Raw genomic sequence first — 21,240 nt, forward strand, 5'->3', positions numbered from 1 at the left:
GTTTTATATCATGCAATATTTAACCCTGAAAATGTATTCAAGGAACTATAACCAAAGCTCACAAAATACTCTCCAAAAATTAAAAAAAAAAAAAAAAATCATCATGCTTCTTTAAATACCTTCCTTGTCATCTCTTAATGTGACCCTCAGAAATTGCGTACCATCCTCTTTAGTACCTCAGTTTTATGGATCAAAATTATATTCCCTCATTAGTTTGTTTAAAACTTATTCAAATATCCCAAATGGTTGCCTGTTTCCACGATTGATTCTAAATTTTGAAGTTACAGAGTCAAGGTTTGACCGAGATTCCGCAGGAAGTGAAGAGGAAGACGAGGAAGTGGGGGAGGGGACCCCACATTCTAATGCAATGACAGAAGGAGATTATGTTCCTGATTCACCAGCTTCATCACCCATTGAGTTGAAACAAGAGCTACCCAAGTACCTTCCTGCACTGCAGGTAGAGAATCATTTCACAAGTGCTCCAGAATGTCTTGGGGCTTGTCTACACTTACCTTGGAGATTCGGCAGCAGTCGACCGGAATTACGCAAACTACGCAAAAATCTTGCGTAACTCCCATCGACTTCTGTGCTTCGGTTCTGCGTGCCGTCTTCACTGTCCTGCACCGATAAGAACTGTGTTCCCGTCGATGCAGCGCTATGCCACTTGAGAAGGTGGTTTTAATACATTGATTTCTGGATCGACTGAGCGGGTCTTCACTGACCGCTCAGTCAATCCAGATAAGTCAATCTGACGGCAGCGAATTTGCCGCCGTCGGTGAAGACATAGCCTTAGACGATGGGATTTCCATGGATAGTGACATAAAGATGATATATGTACTCAAGAGCATGTTGGATATAAAACAGTATTATCCAATGCATGTCATATTATCCAATGCATGTGCTCAATGTCAGTTTCATTATATGCATAAACCATGCTGGGGTCAACCAAAGCATGTTGTGTCAAGTGAGCCCAGGCATGTATTCCATCAATCAAATATTCACTTATAATATTTTTAAAAGTTGTGTGTGGTGTGAAAACAAGTTGAAACTTTGTTGAGTTTTTAATAAGGATATAATACATTGGGATATTTTGATATTCTGGTCACCCCATCTGAAAATAGATACTCCAGGTATAGGCAGAGTTCACAAGTGACATAAATGTTTATTGGAATGGAAAGATGTCCCTGTGAGGAGAGAGTGAAAAGATTACTGGAGATGAATAAGCAAATTGAGAAGATGAAATTGGTGAATAATGAATAAGCAAATTGAGAAAGTGAGCAACAATTATTTGTGTTATTGTACCATATAGGAACCCTAGTCATGGACCTGAATCCCAGCGTGCTCAGCTCTGTACGAACACAAGAAAAAAAAAGACAGTCCTTGCCCCAGTGAGCTTATAAAATAAATAGATCACTCCTGCTTCTTTCACATAATACAGTAAGAGTGTTCAGTGAAACTGAAAGGCAATACATTTAAAACGGATGAAAGGAAATATTTTTACACAACACATAATTAGTTTGTGGAACTCATTCCCACAAGCTATGCATCAAGACAACGGTTTAGTAGGGTTAAAAAAACAACTGGATATTTATATGGATAATGAGAACATACACAGGTACAATTAGATAGAATAAAAATGTGTAAGGAAAATCAACTAATGCTTCAGGGCATAAGCAAAACCTCCAATTGATTGAGATTTAGGAAAAAACATCCCCTATGAACAGTTCTTTACATGGATATTTTTTTTTGTGTATGTACCTTTCTTTGAAGCAACTTTTACTAGCCACTGCCAGACATAGAATAGTTCACTAAATAGACCTCCTGATCAGACCCATATGGCAATTTTATGTGTGTTAATGCAGCATCATATGAACTGATATATAAGCAAAATACTGCTATACGCATATGTGTGTAGCTAAGCATTTTATCTAGATATAACTATGCATGTTTTATTTTTGTTTACACAAAAGTAAAATGAGAAGTAATTTGTATATTTAATATGTATAGTATGCACTTTTACTTAACATGAGGATGCATCTAGACCAGTGTTTCTCAACATTTTTGATACCAGGGATTGGCTTGCTGTCTTCCTAAACTGTGTCGGGGAGCTCTCAGGGACTGGTGCTGGACCAGTCATTGATAAATACCGATTTAAACAGTTGAGACTTGTGTGATCCTATCTCTTTTTGCTGTCAATGGCTAAGATAAACATATGCATAGGGAATGCAAATGCAGCTCATTGGCTTACCTGAGAGAGCTCAATCTAAAGTGCTAAATTCGTTCCTCTGCTGCTGAGACTGAAATCCTCATTTCTTCAGCATCTGTAGAAATGAATTAGGCTTAGGAGCTATTGAGGTGGAGTATTTTAATCTTTTTATAAATATTGCTTTTGTTCCTATAAAATATTAAGTAAAAATGCTTTGGAACAAAATATAGTTTTCTTGGGCATAGCTTTATTTTATGTTCTTCTGGGATAACTGAAACTGTTATAAAGTCTACCTTGCTGTGTTTTATATGTCTTAAAAAGTAAACCCTAGAGACTAATTTTCTGTTAATCTGTCTTGTTTTCTCAGGGATGTCGTAGTGTGGAGGAATTTCAGTGTTTGAACAGGATTGAAGAGGGAACATACGGTGTGGTGTACAGGGCAAAAGACAAAAAAACTGGTTGGTATAAGTGTGCCTGTTTAAAACAGTGGTAAAAATGTTGGTTTCATTAAGTGGACTCTTAATATTTTCGCAACACTTATTAAGCATTAAGGGCTAAGTGTTATGTAATATTTAAAAAAATATGTTTAAGTGACCCATCTTAGGGCTACAACTCTTGGTGACTACAGGGAAATTGTATGTTTTGGGGATCTGCAGTTTGGAAAACAAACGCCTTTGCTTGAATCATAGAATAGTAGGACTGAAAGGAACCTTGCAAGGTCATCTAGTCCAGTCCACTGCTCTTATGGCAGGACCAAGTATTATCTAGACCATCCCTGACAGGTGTTTGTCTAACCTGCTCTTAAAAATTTCCAGTGATGGAGATTCCGCAACCTCCCTAAGCAGTTTATTCCAATGCTTAACTACCCTGACAGGAAGTTTTTCCTCATGTCCTTGCTTCAATTTAAGCCCATTGCTTCTTGTCCTATCCTCAGAGATTAAAGAGAACAATTTTTCTCCCTCCTCCTTGTAACAATCTTTTATGTACCTGAAAACTGTTATCATGTCCCCTCTCAGTCTTTTCTTCTCCAGACTAAACAAACCAGTTTTTTCAATCTTCCCTCATAGGTCATGTTTTCTAGACCTTTTATCATTTTTGCTGCTTTTCTCTGGACTTTTTCCAATTTGTCCACATCTTTCCTGAAATGTGGTGCCTAAAACAGGACACAATACTCCACTTGTGGCCTAATCAGCACAGAGTCGAGTGGAAGAATTACTTTTTGTGTCTTGTTTACAACACTCCTATTAATACATCCCAGAATGACATTTGCTGTTTTTGCAACCATGTGACACAGTTGACTCATATTTAGCTTGTGATCCACTATAACCCCAGATCCCTTTCCGCAGTATTCCTTCCTAGGCAGTTATTTCCCATTTTATGTGTGTGCAACTGATTGATCCTTCCTAAGTGGAGTACTTTGCATTTGTCCATATTGAATTTCATTTTATTTACTTCAGACCATTTCTCTGGTTTGTCCAGATCATTTTGAATTGTAATCCTACCCTTCAAAACACTTGCAACTCCTCCCAGCTTGGTATCGTCCATGAACTTTATAAGCATACTCTGTATGCCATTATCTAAATCATTGATGAGGATACTGAATAGAGCCAGAGCTGATCCCTGCAGGACTCCACTCGATATGTCCTTCCAGCTTGACTGTGGGCCACTGATAACTACTCTCTGGGAACAGTTTTCCAGCCAGTTATGCACCCACCTTATAGTAGCTCCATCTAGGTTGGATTTCCCTAGTTTGTTTATGAAGGGAGAGTCATGTGAGACAGTATCAAAAGCCTTACTAAAGTCAAGATATATCACATCTACTGCTTCCTCCCCCATCCATAAGAGCTTGTTACTCTGTCAAAGAAAACTATCAGGTTGGTTTGACACGATTTGTTCTTGACAAATCTTGACTGTTACTTATCATCTTATTGTCTTCTAGTTGTTTGCAAATTGATTGCTTAATTATTTGCTCCATTATTTTTGGCCTTGTCTACACTAGAAAGTTGTGTCGACAGTAGTTTTTTTCAGTGATAAAAAGCACTATAATTACAGCACTCATGCCCGTCCACACATCACTCAGTTTGTCGCAAAAACGCATCCACACTTGGTGCTGTAATTTCGACAATGAGAGCAGTGCATTGTAGGCAGCTATCCCATCCTACAACTCTGCAGCTTCTGCTGCTAGGAATTATGGGATGGGGGAGAGGAGCATGGAGCAGCATAGGTGCTGACTCAATGTCCCATGGTGCAATGCATTTCTGTGCCGTCATTCATTACATTCCTGGCAGCGACTCATGCCATTTTTTCAACAGCTCCCCACTGTTTACTGGGCACCCACCATCTCTATCTGAAAAGCTGGATCCCACACTACTCTCCACTGTTGCTTTCAGCATTCTGAACACATCACGGCTGGTCACGCAGTACATCATGAGCTTCAAATCGGAACAGGAATCTGAGGAGCCTGACCTGCTGAGTGACATGCAGACAAACAGCATTGGATTCCTGTTGTCATTCAGGGAGCATCTGCATACGGTGAACCGCCACTTCTGGGCATGTGAGACAAGCGCTGAGTGGTGGGATCGCATCGTTCTGCAGGTCTGGGATGACGAGCAGGGGCTACCAGATGTTCGAATGCACAAAGCCACCTTCATGGAACTTTGTGTGGACCTAGCCCGTGCCCTGAATGAGACACCAGAATGAGAGCAGCCCTCTCGATGGAGAAGCATTTGGCAATCACTGTGTGGAAGCTGGCAACTCCGGACTGCTACCAGTCAGTCACTAATCAGTTTGGAATCGGCAAGTCCACCATTGGAGCTGTGTTATCACAAGTGTGCAGGGCCATTAATTGCATTCTGCTGTGAAGGACTGTGACTCAGGGCAATGTGCGTGAAATAGTGGATGGATTCACAGCAATGGGATTCCCTAACTGTGGCAGGTCAATAGATGGTCCACATCCCGATTTTGGCTCCCGACTATCTTGCGACGGAGTACATCAATAGAAAGGGGTACTTCTCTATGGTACTGCAGGCGCTTGTGGATCACTGTGGGTGTTTTGCTGATATCAATGCGGGTTGGTCAGGGAAGGTACATGATGCTCGTATCTTCAGGAATTCTCACCTGTACTGGAAGCTACAAGGAGGGATTTTTTTTCCAGACGAGAAGATTACAATAGGGGATGTTGAGATGCCCATAGTGATCCTGGGAGACCCAGCCTACCCACTAATGCTCATGAAGCCTTACACAGGCATCCTGGACAGCCGCAAGGAGCGCTTCAATAACAGGCTGAGCAGGTACCGAATGACTGTTGAATGTGCATTTGGCAGGTTAAAGGCATGCTGGAGATGCCTTTATGGCAGGCTGGACCTAAATTAGGACAATATTCCTGTGGTTATACCACCTGCTGTGTGCTCCACAATTTATGTGAAGCTAAGGGCAAGAAATTTGCCCCTGGGTAGACCGCAGAGACGGATCGCCTTGCATCTGAATATGAGCAGCCAGATGCCAGGGGTATTACAGAGGTACAGGGGGGCCATGCACATAAGGGAGGCAGTGAGGGCCCATTTTGATAATGAGAACCCATCAGGTGTTTTCTGAAACAGCTGTGACATTCTATAACTGCTATACAGCTGTACATGGGTGTCGATGATAGGTGCATCTATCATGTTCAACACATAAATAGAGTGCTGCTTGTTTTGAGAACTTACTTTTATTATTAAACACAAAATATCAGGCAACACAAACAAATCCTAGAGGGGAGAAAGTAGTGGGTGGCAGTGCCAGCTATGACAGCTGCATGTAAGTCCAGCTGTTGTTCTCATAGCTGTCCGTGGGAGTGGAATGAAGCGGGTAGCAATATGACTCGTGACTTTGGTAGGAATGTGTAGGGAGAGTTGGTGGAGTGCAGGGAAAAGTTCTGTTGCAGCTGAAGGTGGGGCCGAGCTTGCATGAACTGTGTCTGCAATGACACTATTGTCTTTAGAAGCTCTGTCTGATCCTCCATGGCCTTGATCATACGCTCATGACCAGCTAAAATTCTCTCCTGGTTTTCCTTCCCTTCCTATCTGTCCATCTTCTGAGATTCTGACATTGATTGTTTCCGTACCCTTTTCTCTTTTGGATGCCTCAGAGGACAGGAGGAGTTTCTAGAACATTTCCTCCTTACTTCTCCGGGGTCGCTTCCTTATCTGTTGTAAGCGGTCTGCCGGCATAGGGGCCTTGGCTGCGAAGGTCACATCTGTGTAAGAACAAGAAACAATGAACAAAATCATTGTGAGTGCCCTAACAGTACACATGAATCACTATGAAACACACCTCATTCTCACTGTCTCTCTGCACAGAGTACAGCTCCTTAATTAGCCTGAGAATGGTGAGTTGTGTGGGGGGAAGGAGATCATCTAATTAGGTCTGGGTGGGTGCTCTCTTGGGGCATAAATGCAGGAACATAGGGAAAACAAATTTCAAATTGTGCCACCATTCTCCACAGGAAGGGGCCATAAAAGCAGATACCTCACTCCTTAGAGTCAGCTAGGATGCAGTTCCTCCATGCAAGCAGCTTCAGACTGGGTCCCTATGCTGCATGACTGTGCGCTGCTTTCGTCCCTGCTCAAGTGATTGCCAGTTGGCATGGGAAAGTGATCTACAACGGGAGCAGAAACACAGCTGCCTTGCCCAGGAATCAGAGGCAGAGAATCGGGGAGTACCTTCAAGAAAATTTCCCCGGAGGTCACGCCAGAGGATACCCGTGAAATCTCAGCATACATTAACGTGCTTCTCAGCTGTACTGCCTAGATGCACAAGGGAACGGGAAAGCACATGCAAACACAGCTGCTCCTGCACATTTCTATCCCTTCAACTACCTATATGTTTTAGCCAAGCTAATGATCCCCATGCCTCCAGTATACAAGCAGCATCAGCTTCCAAACACTTACCAGCGCTCCCCTCTCCTGCATCCTGAGCTGAAAAGCTGGGGCTGGCTGTAGCCTTCTGAAGTCGAGACTGACTCCCAACCTCATCAACCAAACTGTTCCCCAGCTCTGGGTCATCTTCCAGCTCCACGTCCTCGTCGATTATCTCTTCATCAGGGTTCAGTCCAGTATCCGGTGGCCCTGGGACCGCGGAGGTGTCTCTGGGCATCTTGGGGGTGGATGTGGGGTCACCGCTGAGGATGGATTCCAGCTCTTTGTAGAAGCAGCAGCGCGTTGGCTCCACACTAGAGCAACAGTTTGCCTCCCTGGCTTTGTGGTAGCTCTGCCACAGCTCCTTGATTTTAGCTCAGCACTGCAGCGTGTCCCACTCATAGCCTTTCTCCACCATTGCGCAAGAAATCTTGCTATAGGTATAAAAGTTTCTTCGGCTAGAGTAGGACTGGGACTGCACAGCAGACTGCCCCCAAATGATGGTCAGGTCCAGCAGTTCTGGTATGCTCCAAGCGGGAGAGTGTTTGCTGTGTGGAGCCACCATGGTCAGCTGGGAAGATGAGATTCAAGCTTTCCATGCTGACTGAGCAGGAAGTGGAATAACAATTTCAAAACTTCCCATGAATTTCCAGGGCGAGGTGGCTGCAGAACAGTGGAGTGCAAACGGATGGCCAGAATGGTCAGGATTGGCATTGTGGGACATTTATGGAGGTTGTTTACCACGACAAAAACATACAGCAGCGTCTACACTGCTGCTTTGTCACTAAAACATTGTCGCTAAAAGCTCTATGTCTCTCGTCGAAGTGGTTTTATTTTGTTGACACAACAGGGCAGTTTTGTTGACAAAAGGATCATTGCAGTGTCTACATGAGGATTGTTTTGTCGACAAAAGGTGACTTTTGTCAACAAAACTCTCTAGTGTAGACCAGGCCTTTCTGGATAATGCCGTCAAGCTGACTGGTCTGTAATTCCCTGGGTTGGCTTTAGTCTCCTTTTTATATAATGGGACTATATTTGCCCTTTTCCAGTCCTCTGGAATCTCTCCTGTCCATTTTTTTTCGAAGATAATCTTAATGGCTCAGATATCTCCTTAGTCAGCTCCTTGAGTATTCTAGAATGTATTTCATCAGGCCCTTGTGATTTGAAGATATCAAACTTGTCTAAGTAATTGTTCTTTCCCTATATTAACCTCTGATCCTACCTGATTTTCACTGGCAGTCTGTTAGATTTAATCGCTACTGACCATTTTGGTGAAAACTGAAACAAAACGTAATTTAATACTTCTGCCATTTCCAGATTTTCTGTTATTGTTTTTCCCTCCCTCATTGAGTTAATGGGCCTAACCTGTCCTTGGTTTTCCTCTTGCTTCTAATGTATTTGTAGAATGTTTTCTTGTTACCCTTTATGTTGCTAGCTCATTTAATCTAATAATGTGCCTATGGCCTTTCTAATTTCGTCCCCAAAGACGTATTTGTTTATGTTCATCCTTTGTAATTTGACCTAGTTTCTACTTTTTGTAGGACTCTTCTTGAGTTTCAGATCATTGAAGATCTCCTGATTAAGCTAGGTGGTCTCTTGCCATACTTCCTATCTTTCCTATGCGCTGGGATACTTTGCTCTTGTGCCCTTAATAATGTCTCTTTGAAAAACTGCCAACTCTCTTGAACTGTTTTTTGTCTTAGACTTGCTTCCCATGGGACCTACCAGCTCCCTGAAGTTGAAGTTACTAATTATTTTCCATATTCTCTTGCATGCAACATAATCACATTGTGCTCTCCCTGTTTGGTATTGTGACTGTTAAAATTCTTCTGGAGAGCTTTTTTCGTCAAAACCATATTTATCTTCTGCATTATAATAAACATGACATTACATGCCAGTATTAGTACAGTGGACAATTTAAACATTAAGACGATGGCAACAATATGAATGAAATGTAACAACAGTGCATGTACCACCAGTGGGTGATGCAGTACACAGCCTTAAACAGAGGGAGTCCAAAGTTGGATGTCATGTAAGAACTTGTGTTGGCTTGTTAGATGTTCTGAGAGCTTGGCATGGGATCTTCACTAAGTCCTAAACTCTGAGGAGGGTGTCATTCAATATAGGAAAATAGTTATTGAGTCTTCTGTGGTAGGTAAATTTGAAGTTAAGTATAAACGTGTGCAAATTTAATGTAATAACACTTTGCATTTCTGTACAGTCTTCTGTCTCAGAACCTCATAGTGTTTTAGAAGTGTGAATGAATTAAGCTTTACAATAACTCTGTAAGGAACATAACAGGAAGTCTGTAGTAGAGCTGGAAATATAACCCAGATTTCTTGGCTCTCTGTCTTGAGCTTTAATCACAAGACCAACCTATACCTCCTTTGTATCAAATTTTGTGATCTAATGAAGTGGAGAATAGTTGGATAAGTAAGTGCTTCAATCTACTCTGTTCTCTGATTTGATTGTTAACCAGTGTAGAAAAGCTATGGTGTGAGGCAAAACCATTTTCTAAATCCCCCATTAATAAGAAAAGAAAAATCTGTTGAAAAAGAGTGGTAATAAATAAAAATACTTTAATGCGTAACTCCTTCCCCTCAGTGTGGTGTACATTTGAAATAAGAGATTCTTTTAGAGATATTCAGTGTCTATTGGATGTGGTCATGTAAAAATAGTTAACAAGAGTTTGATTTTTAGCCCTCTAGGTAGAGATTTCCTGCTTTTGAGCTACTAGATTTAGTTGAGCATAGCAGAGTGATCCTCCAATTGATTAGATGTAGACACACCAATAGGTGTCATTGTAGGTATGGAAAACAATCTAGATGGTTTTATAAAAGAAGTGGTTTGTGTGTGTGTGTTGGGCATTCTTTGGAGAAATATGTGCTTAGCTCGGTTTTATTGTTTGCTTTGCAGTCCCTCTTTAATTCTTGTTTGAAGTAGTTAAAAAACTCACATGCTGAGAAACTCTTCTCATGAGGTATAAACTGTGGTGTGTGTTTGGAAAATGTAATAAATCCGGGTTTTTGAACTTGCTTCTGGTGGTAGCTGACTTGCTGAAAAGTGATCACATTTGATACCAGTAGTGCAAAAGCCAAATGTCAGATAATTTGCATCCTCCTTTTTTAAAAAGTGATTTATCAGCTGGAAGAAGGATCTACTTTAACATTTTAATAACATATATGTTGTTTGTACTGCATCACTTCTCATTGTGTGTAAAGCAGCAGACACAGCAAGATGCAAACTATTTTTTCATCTCTGTTGTGATTTCCCACTACTGCTGCTGTCACAAATAATAAATTACTTCCCTGCAAGCTGGCTGTTTTCACCAGAAGACTCATATGCAGCTTTATAAATTTCAAGTTTATATACATGTTCATATATATCTGACAAATGGCAAAAAGAACCTGTCATCTTGTAAACTTTTGAGGTGTTGAGCAAAACAAGGGCTGTGTGTTAAGAGGAAGTTTTGTTCTGGCATTTATATCAGAAAATTTGGATTCAGCACTTAGTTATTCCCACCTCTACCACCAACTTGCCATAACTTAAACTTTCGGTTCCTCCATCTATAAGTTTGGGGTAATTCCATCCTTACAAGGATAGTGTGAGAATTTGGAGGTTTTTAAAGTGTTTTAAGATCCTCCTTGGAAATGAAGTATACAAATGGAGAGTATTATTTTCTTTAAATTCATCTCTTGCATTATATAGCTGCTGTGGCCATTTCTTCCTCTAGCTTACATGGCATATGGCCTTCCTCTGAGGCTCACATTACTCTCTGAAATGGCTTATAGCAACAGAGGTGCAATAGACTAAGTGCTCACTCATTTCTAGTCTATGCAAGTCAATGCCACAATATGCTAAGGATATCTTTGGTTGCTGTAATTGACATATAATACATAGAGATACTTTAGTATCTAATGATTCACATTTTAACTGGAGACCTTGTATTCTTGCCACATAGAATTCATTCATAAGGGGAAAAACTCACCTGTGTGCAGGGGCTAGTATAAGGCCTGTTCATCACTTAAATCCTGTATTTTACATTGTAAGCTCTTTGGATAGGGACTGCCTTTTTGGTATGTGTTTTTACAGTACCTAGCACAAAGGGGTCCTGACCCCGATTCGAACCTGTAAGTGCTACCACAGTGCACATAATTCGTACTAATATTTTGAGCCTTTAGTGGTGCTGGCCTTCAAAGGGGTGAATTTAACCCAAGATGCATTTTTTCCTTCCACCAAGCCACCTTCCAACAATTGTTGAGAAGTTAAGTCAATGTTTATATGAGAGGCAAATCATATAGTACAGTAGTAGTTTTGTTTGTTCTCTTTCCATTTGTTTTTTATTGAATTATAATAAAACCTATAATCAGCAATCCTAGAAAAAACAATATGAGAAAAAATTGCTTTGGATTTTTATTCTTATCCACAAACTCACAAGTATTCATGAACTCAGTGTAGTCCAGTTTTCAACACAAAAGCTAACATAATGCCTAGGTAATGACTTCCATTGAAAAAGATAGTCAACATATTTACTGTGCTGTAAGAAGTGCTCTCTTAACATGTATTTGATTGGGTATTTAATTTGAGTTCTGATTTAAGATATTATTATTTTCCTTGTAGATGAAATTGTGGCTCTGAAGCGACTGAAAATGGAAAAGGAAAAAGAAGGCTTCCCCATTACCTCTCTAAGAGAAATAAACACCATTCTGAAAGCACAACACCCAAACATCGTCACTGTTAGAGTAAGATTACCAATACTTTTATATCAGCATTAATTTTGTTCTTGAAGTGTTACTCTTTGACTGTTACAATGCCCTTTAATGGTTTAATTTAAATACAGTATTTGCTCATTAGAGTTTATTTTTCAGTATGCAATTGTGTACCTTGTATAATATCAAATAGCTAATTTTTGTCTATAAAATCTGCTTAAAGCCTAGAAAAAATGAACTTGTCCTGAACACTTAAATGACATATCTTTCCTGTGAATTTTATAAATGTTATGCTCCTTTTTTTCCCCTGCTAATACATTCCTGAAAGCCATCCTTAACCCCTCATATCTTGATAATATGCTATTTGTTCTTAGGAAATTGTTGTGGGCAGTAATATGGATAAAATCTATATTGTAATGAATTATGTAGAACATGACCTCAAGAGTCTGATGGAAACCATGAAACAGCCATTTTTACCAGGTACTGTATTTCCTAGCCTCCTTTAACTTTCTACATTAAAACCATGTGAATTACAAGAACATCAATATAACATGTCCCCGAGTTATTCTGGCTCCTTTTTGGCTTAGCTTGTGACACAATATATCATGAAGATGGAACTCTTTCTGAACTCTTTGGAACAGGGACTGTTTCATCTTTCTACCTGTCTGTCTAGCCTCTCTATTTAGAATCTTAGATCAGTGACCATCACTATAATATACGAGCATCTCCTAAGAATCTATGGTTTGGATTTGCAAAGAGCCTGTGGGTAGCCAGCTACCTTAGGCTTCTTTGAAAATCCTATCCTATGTTTGTGTATATATGCAGCCCTTAGCATGATGGGGCCTTGATGATGGTCAGGGCCTTTGGGTGCTACTGCAACATATATGATAATGCATGATGATGAAGTGTAAATACAAATTGATGTGGATGTTTCCTTGATTGAGTCATTAGGATTGCAGGTTTACTTGATCTAGTTATTTATTTTCATTTAAAAAATTAGGTGTCATGGGAAAGCTGGCAACCGCGGTATTCCAGTGACTTAATTCTCTTGACTTTATGCAACAAAATTAGTCCCTGAAAAATGAAATATTTTGTGATTTAAATAATTGTGCCCAGAGCTGCACCCTTTTTTTCCCATATGAATGTGGTGCAGTGTGAGCGTCTTCAGATGGCCCTGGAAGAATTACTCTGTATTCTTGAAAAGCAATTCCATTGTCCCTGCTAACTTAGGCACATGTTAGTGTTAGACAGTGACCTAGGCATTGTGAGAAATGCCTGTTCTGCATGGGTTATGCTGAAAACACTGAATTGAACACATTTCATTCACTATCTTGTGCTAAAACGCTGTGCCAAATCTTGGTACCTTTTAAATCATTGTGAGTTTTTAATTGACTTCAGTGGGATCAGGATTTGGGCCATATTGATAAAAGGCTTCTGCTTTTTTTCCTTAGCCTTGTAAGCCATGTTGGTTCTTTTTTTAATAATTACAATAAACATGGTACTAGCAGACTTCATCTTTCAATTGAACACGCAAGGTTCTTTCTTTCATCCTTCCAGGTGAAGTGAAAACTTTGATGATTCAATTATTGCGTGGAGTCAAGCACCTTCATGACAACTGGATACTTCATCGGGATTTGAAGACCTCCAACCTGCTGCTCAGTCATGCAGGCATTTTAAAAGTAAGGATCCACTGAATTATAACTTTTTTTTTTTTAAAGGCCTTATACTTCAGAACTTCATTGCATGATAGCAGTTAATATCTGGAAAGTGTGTTGCATTCCATTCTTCCAGAGATATCAGCTGTAGCATGCAAGAAATATCTACTGATACAAAACAGAGTAAAATTTTCCATTAGATACAGAGACTGCCCTGTCATGATTGTAGGATTTATGCTAGGATATGATTAATAAATAAACATGGGCTAGTGGCCAAAGGAAGTACTGTCTAGTGTTTATAGTAACATAACTAGGAGTCAGATCAGTGTTCTTTTCCCAGCTGTCATAGACCATATATGTGACCTTAAATAAGTTGTTTAGTCTCTGTGCCTCAATTTCTCCATCTGAGATATTGTGAGATTTAATAAGTTTATAAAAAAGTCCTTGTATAAGTGCTAAATTGTAGTAATGTTATTCTTTCTGTTGAAGAAACAACACTAAAAGGTGAGTTTTAGTGCTTGGGGACTGATTATACGTTTTTAATTTATTTTAAAAAATACCAGGAGGGTATGCAATGAATAGGATCAGGATATAACAGTCTTTCTCAGTTTGACCATTCTGATGTCCAGAGGCAAAATTCTAAAGTTACTATTATTCAGAAACCTTGGGGTGTTAATGTAGTGTGCAGCCTTTGCTGTTTTCTTTCCTGGAAAAAACCACTTTTTCACACTATCTGAATTTTTGCCATTTCTTATGTGATTGCAGTTAGCACCATCTAATATTACTGATTATTTATTTATTTTTTCCCTGCCATGAAAATTTACCAGCCTAGGGAGAAAATCTGTTAGGCCTTTGCCATGATGATCAATAATGGGGAGGGAATTATATTTGCTTTACCAATCAAAATAAATTTCTCTCCTTGGGTGAGTGAGCAAGCAGAGTTTTTCAAGGCCAACTTAAATCAGTGGTTTATTCTGCTTATTCCATACAAACTTAACTATTTTTAAGGGTTGGGGGAAATGAGTGCACAGTGCATGCTGGCATTGTAGATGATACCAGCTTCTAATGTCCAATTTTTAGTGGATAGTGCTAATGCTAATCCATTCTCATTCAGGTTGGAGATTTTGGACTGGCCCGAGAGTATGGGTCACCTCTGAAACCTTACACACCTGTAGTTGTGACACTATGGTACAGAGCACCAGAGTTGTTACTTGGTGCCAAGGTATGTTTCTTCCTTTCCATCTGTGAACTAAGAGTACAATTATTCTTTATTGCTGCTTGATTTTGTCCTCTTATTTATTTTGTAATTGACATACAAAGTATGCGTGGATGATTTTTTTTATATTAGATTTAAAGGTGGAAAAATCTGGAGCTGAAACCATACAGTACTTGCTAATTCAGGGGAGAGAATTTTACTTGGTTTCATGCCTCTGAAGGGAGGTGGATGGGATGAAACTATTCTTCTTTGGAACGTTAATAGGAGAGAACTACCAGGGTTTTACTGTTAGAGATAGGGAACGGGCTTGCTTGATTTTTGAAGGTTGGGGGGGAGGGCATCTTACTCCCTTTCTGTGCAACATGTAGAAGCCTGATGCTCTGCTTTAAAGAGCAGAGCCAAGCATTGGCATCACTTCAATCATAATGTCCACCTGCTGTTTAACTGATCCATGCTGCAGTCTTGGAAGAGGCCTCTATGAAACTCTAGCTGGAGGTCTGGTTGGTAGAATGTGGGTTGGGAAAAAAACTACTGCAAGAATCACAAAAGCAGATGGTGTAAGAGTCAGAGAGAACTTATGCTCCTGTCGCAAGACTTTCATCCTATCTTATTAATCAGGAGCTGTGCAACATATCAGGCTATTACAAGTGAAAAGGCTACTTTTGTTTAGGAAGAGAGCTCTACCGTGGTGATCAGATTTTTGCCCCGTAAACTGAGATTATTCTTGGGGCAGAGGGGCCAAATGCAGAACACTGTGCTAATGTATGACGGGGCAGTGGCTAGGACTACCTCTGCTAGTGTGTGATGGGAATCATTCTCTTCGAGGGATAAGGAAAAAGAGGAGACATTTTGGTGAGTTTCCCATTTCAGTACGGGGTGGGTGTGTGTGTGTGTGTATAATAAGTAATTACCTATTTCATCATCCATAGTAACCTTTACTTGAGAATATGTGCGGTTCACATGCCAGCTAAATGAAATAATTATAGTGTACTGTGACCTAAGTAGTCAAATCATCATTAAGGTGGCTAGCAAACTATGTATCTTGTAAAATAATTCCTCCTGTAACTTGTACATTTTATCTATTTTCAGGAATATTCCACTGCAATAGACATGTGGTCAGTAGGTTGTATATTTGGAGAACTATTAACTCAGAAACCGCTATTTCCAGGAAAATCAGAAATTGACCAGATTAACAAAGTTTTTAAGGTAATATTTTTAATAGTCTTGGAGTAACTGATGATTGTTATAACCCAGCACTGCACTAGAAGGATATATTAAGCAAATAACCATCCCATCCCAGCTGTGATATAGATACAGTCTTAATAAAGGGGATAACAGAACCTTTTTGTTCCTGTTATTCAGCAAATACCTATGGTCAATGTGGTGTTAGATTGTGGTTTTATTTTGTGTTCTGCTCATACTTATCAAATCATATATGATGAATGAACAAGAAAGGTGCAAAGTGGCGTGTATGTTCTTCTGAGATATTTTCATTTGTAGGACTTGGGTACACCCAGTGAGAAAATCTGGCCTGGGTACAATGAGCTGCCAGCTGTAAAGAAGATGACATTCACAGAGTATCCCTATAACAACTTACGCAAGAGGTTTGGGGCACTCTTGTCTGATCCGGGTTTTGATCTCATGAACAAGTGAGTGTAAATTTCCATTGGAACAGTGGAAGAACCCATTTATTTACAGTCCTATAGTTATGGAAAATATTTACAGGCATGGTTTTCTTTTTTGATTAATTTAATTTCTCAGACTGATGCATCTCAAGTCTTGAATTATCACACCTCCTAAATCCTATTCTTTGCCCCCACATAGCTGTACCCAGTGAACCTGAATCCTCTTATTACTCCAGTCCTCAGCTCTTGTCAGCACAGTGGAGTCCTAAAATATGTTTGTTTTCCCAGTAGTTAGATCATTCATATTGCATTTAATTATCCTGTCCTGTGAATCTTCCATCTTGCAGCTTACTGATGGCTATTGATGTAAACAGTGAAGTCATAATGTTTACAGTTTACACTGGTGGGGGAAAAATGGGAAAGGAAACAGATCTTAGAATTCATGTTAGGAAAGTGGAAAGCGAGGGGAAAAAACAAGTGATCTGTGTTGTGTCAATTCTGTTACATCAGCTGCTCTGGTCATCTTCATAATTAGTTCCACCTGTAGACCCCAGATCTTCTCTCCCCAGCTTGCCCTCTTTTTTTTTCTCTCTCTCTCTCTCTCTCTCTCTTTTTTTTTTTTTTTTTTTAAGGATGCTGGCAATGGTTTGAGGTTTTTTCCCTCCAGAAGGTTCTCCTAGATTTCATGCCATGTGTATGTACCTGGAAAGGACAGTTTTAGATTCCAGATCCTATGAAAAATCTGTATCCATCCTTTGTAAAAGAGGATTTCCAGCCCTCATTTTTTTTTTTAAAGGATTATCAATTGTTGCTTATTTTTCCCTCTTTGGACTGAGCGTAACGATATTACTTTGAATCCCATTAAGTAATCTGTCAAGGGACCAGCCATAATCTGGCCTAGTAAAGATGGTTGTCAGTACAGTGTTTAATTTATTACTTTGGTAAAGATGGGGTTATATCTTAGAGGAGATCGTTGGTGCAGGATGCATGTATGTAGGCCCTGGTCTTGCACAAGCTTAACTTTACACATATTATTGAAGTCAGAGAGACTAATCTCTCTCTCTCCAGTTGTTTGCAGGATCAAAGCCATATTCTGCTGAGCTTGGTATATGGCACAATAGCGTCAAACCTTTTGTACTGTTAAGTGATTGAAATAGTTGACCACAAATTGACTGGTCCAGTTACATTACAGAGTTGCATAAGAGTCATCCTTTCTAAAGAGTGAAGCAGCATATAAAATTGTGTTAATAGAACTACTTTAGATCCTTTCTAAGATATATCTGACTACTCATTCATCCAGATGCTTTTCCTGACGTGTCTCATGCCTTACAACTCAACAAACATATCTTCAAAAAGGATTATTTTTGGCTTTAGTGATGTTGAGTGTAGATGGTGTTGGTACCCCTGAAAAATAATTGAATTTATCCAGCTGATTTTAAGAGCCAGTCTTCATTTACTTTTTAAAATAAACCTTTGTCACAAAATGGGAATATTTTAAAATGAATGTCTGCATATTCTTTTCCCCTTTGAGCTAATTTTTTCTCCTTTTGCTGCCTTTTTTACCCCATTCCACTTCATCCCTTTGTATATTTTTCAGGTTCTTGACATACTATCCGGGCAGAAGAATCACTGCTGAAGATGGTTTGAAGCATGAGTATTTCCGAGAGACTCCCCTTCCTATTGACCCATCCATGTTTCCAACGTGGCCCGCAAAAAGTGAACAACAAAGAGTTAAGCGTGGCACAAGTCCACGACCTCCAGAGGGAGGACTTGGGTATAGTCAATTGGTAAGTTTCAGAAATTGATAAAGAACCAATTTTTGAGGTAATCCAACATAGAATCTCCTACTGTCCCAGCTTGTGTCTCCTAGTGCTATTGTTGGGAAAACTGATAGATGGGACTGTACCAGCCTTGTTGGGTTGGGAATCCTTAGACTTACTAGCAAGTTCATTGCCCTTAAAAAGTGAATGCAGCAAGTGTGGTGGCAGTTTGATGATGCATGAAGACTGAAAAGTCCCATGCCTGGTAGATTGCAGGCACCAATATTCAGAGATGGAAGCTGCTCTGCTTCCTCCAATATTTGGGGGGGAAACATCGTCCATAAAAACTAGAGATAGGTGAGGCTTATACCCTTTCCGTTTTCTGGGCTTCCTGTGTTCCTGTTTGCTAAGCATGACTTGAGAAGCCATAGCCATTTGGATCCACTGCAAAATATAATCCATTGTACTCTTCAGACTCTTCATTCAGAGCCATCTTCTCTCCCTTCCTGGTTCCAGCATATGTTAGATGGTACAATTTATCTGTTGTGCTCACGCTGTGTATCTGATCACCTTTGAACAGACTGACATAAGTTTCCATATCCATGATTTTGAGGGTGTAAAATCTCAAATGGCGGGTGTGCGCAAACTCTGATCACTTGGCTAATGTGTTGATTTACCAATGCAGATAGTGCAGTCACAGTAGTTTTTGCATGCTCAGAGGTAAAGGCACTCAAAAACAAGCATCCGAAATAGGAAATCATGATGATGTCCTTTTGGAAATATAGCCTGGAGTATTGATTAAATAAAATGAATAAAACTCCACTTAGTGTTCATTGGTGAGGCCATTAAATTTAAATGGTATTTCCTGTATTTTAAGAATATTTTGATCTCTTTGCTTTTATTTTAGTGTTAGAACAGTGACATGTACACTTCTTACTTATAAACACATTTGTTTTCACAGGGTGATGATGATCTGAAAGATACCGGTTTTCACCTGACTACCACAAATCAAGGAGCATCTGCAGCAGGACCTGGCTTCAGCCTCAAGTTTTAAATTTAATATAAGGGGGGAAAAAGAGAGAACTTTGACTTCAACCATGCTGTTGATAAATGGATTTCAGAGTGCTCCAGTTTTGTTCTTCGTATCAGGAAGACTTGTTTTTCACAGAAATAGCCAGATGTCATCACTGATTTCAGAAGGCTCTTGCTTGGTGTGGAATATAACTGCTGCATTCCATTCAGGGGACTGGAATTAATTAATCCAAAAAACCAAGGATCATTACAAAAATTCAAAAAGGAAAACTTGAATCTCAGAACTGGGGTTTTTTTTTGTTTTTTTTTTTTAAACCTTTTTAATTTTTTTGCTTGTAAATTTGTAGAATTAAAATCCATTTTTAATTGTTTAACAGTGTGAAGGATTTCATTTTCTTCACCTGCACCAGACTTGGATGGTGGTGGCACTAAATCTTCTAGAGAGGAAACTTTGAGAGATTTTTCTCTCTTCATCATCCCCATTTGTGCTTATACAAATTGAAGCATATTGTCAGCACAGGTAGAAAAAAAACTCCTTTGTAAAGATTACTGGCTGTGAATTCAGTTGCTTGTTTGAGCAAGAAACCCTAAATGCATTTCTGAGGTGTCTCCCCTAATCTGTGCTTTGGGGAGAGAGCCTTGTTATGCTGTGCTTAATACTTATTGATGACCTTTTTGAGTGCACTGATGGCCCCAAGTGTTTTTTGATGGATTGACCACTTCACTGTTTGACCTACTGTATGTATATATTCACAATGGCTGTGGTGCAGAACAAGAACTGCAATATTGTTTTATAAATCAAAAATATTTAATATGAGGACTTAAATCTTTATTATTTTCTATAGGTAGCTTTGTTAATGTCTCCCCAAAAAGAAAAGGTAGATGTATTGAATTTACAATGCCACCTCCCCAGGCCTACACAGGCTAGCCTTCCATAGGAATTGTCCTGGAATATTGTACTCTTTCGAGTTTTTAATTTATAACTGAACTGTCCTTTTTGGGGTGGGGTGATGTCAGACAGGAATACTGTAAAAAGCTGGGCATTCATGCAATTAGAATTAGGCTCCAATCCAGTAAAGTGATTAATTTGAAATATATGAGTAATCCTATTGACTTCACTGCAACTATTCATGTGCTTAAAGTTAAACATAGTAAGTGCTTTGCTGGATCAGAGCCTTAGACACAGGATTTTTATATATTCAGATTGTCATAAATTGTAGAGTAAAATATTCTTGGAGGAAAATGGAAGTGTTAAATTGTATAAAATATTTTCTCTTAGGTCAAATTTCTAACTTGCAGTGGATGGGGGAGGGAAATGAAGATTTTTAGTCTTGTTACTGTCTGCTTCTGAAATGTGCTGGATTTTGGCACGATCCCCCTGTATTGAGTGTATGTGGCAGTTAATGCATGGAAAAGCAGACTGTGTTACATCTCTGACTGCAGCACAGGAGAACATTTTGCAGTGACCTGCACAATAGCTGAAAAAGGATTTAAAATGTGACTTTATATTTTGTGTGTCAAACTCCATTGTAAACTTTGTGCATCATAACTTTATTATTCCCTTGGCAACACTGGTTTGTAGCCACCAATGGACATTGCACATGGAAAAGTCATTCCCAGCAAGAGAGGATTATTTATGCAAGTCAAAGATATTTTTAGTAAAACAAACTTAAGCTGGATTAAGATGGGGAATTTGGTCTGGTTTTGAAAAGTGTGTAATTCCACATGTTCCAGTGGAGGGGAATATTGCTACTTGCTTCTGTGGAGCAGCATTCCTATTGGTCTGCCTCGGCTTAATGTAACAAGCAATGAAAACACTTAATCTTTTAATTCAAATGTCTGTGTTTCCATATGAAGTGCTTACTGTGTATGATCCTTCTTTGACTTGTCCATACAAAAGAGATGAATTTTATCATTTTATATTCCTGTACCCTCAGAAAGTTGCTAAATCCATTTAATGATAAAATCAAGTCCTAAATTTGGAAGAAGAAAAAAATGGATTAAAATAATAGTGAAATGCTAATCATGTTTTCCCAGGAGTGACTGATATTTTCTTTCTTTTTTTTTTTTTTATATATATATCTGTATATAGGCCCTACATATACATTTTGGGTGTGACTGGACAAATGTTTTCCACATTAA

At 39.3% G+C, this 21,240-nt stretch overlaps 1 protein-coding gene across 5 annotated transcripts in view; it reads left to right on the top strand.

The window, feature by feature from the left end:
• LOC137165772 (cyclin-dependent kinase 11B-like) overlaps nt 1-20,948 on the top strand; it is a 38,495-nt gene extending 17,547 nt beyond the window's left edge. For 3 of the 5 annotated variants that reach the window (XM_067567205.1, XM_067567206.1, XM_067567209.1), the window contains exons 11-20: nt 282-457; nt 2,574-2,664; nt 11,722-11,843; nt 12,185-12,290; nt 13,368-13,489; nt 14,580-14,687; nt 15,771-15,887; nt 16,182-16,330; nt 17,904-18,093; nt 19,028-20,948. In XM_067567205.1, the coding sequence (XP_067423306.1) occupies nt 282-457; nt 2,574-2,664; nt 11,722-11,843; nt 12,185-12,290; nt 13,368-13,489; nt 14,580-14,687; nt 15,771-15,887; nt 16,182-16,330; nt 17,904-18,093; nt 19,028-19,120 (1,274 nt within the window). In that variant the 3' untranslated portion in view covers nt 19,121-20,948. The remainder of the gene's footprint in view (nt 1-281; nt 458-2,573; nt 2,665-11,721; nt 11,844-12,184; nt 12,291-13,367; nt 13,490-14,579; nt 14,688-15,770; nt 15,888-16,181; nt 16,331-17,903; nt 18,094-19,027) is intronic. The other 2 variants (XM_067567207.1, XM_067567208.1) reach the window with 1 other exon arrangement.
• The last annotated feature ends 292 nt before the right edge of the window (nt 20,949-21,240 follow it).

Source organism: Emydura macquarii, unplaced genomic scaffold, assembly GCF_026122565.2.
Source record: "Emydura macquarii macquarii isolate MOO-44397 ecotype Brisbane River unplaced genomic scaffold, CSIRO-AGI_Emac_v2 contig_2768, whole genome shotgun sequence".
NCBI classification, from domain to species: Eukaryota; Metazoa; Chordata; order Testudines; family Chelidae; genus Emydura; species Emydura macquarii.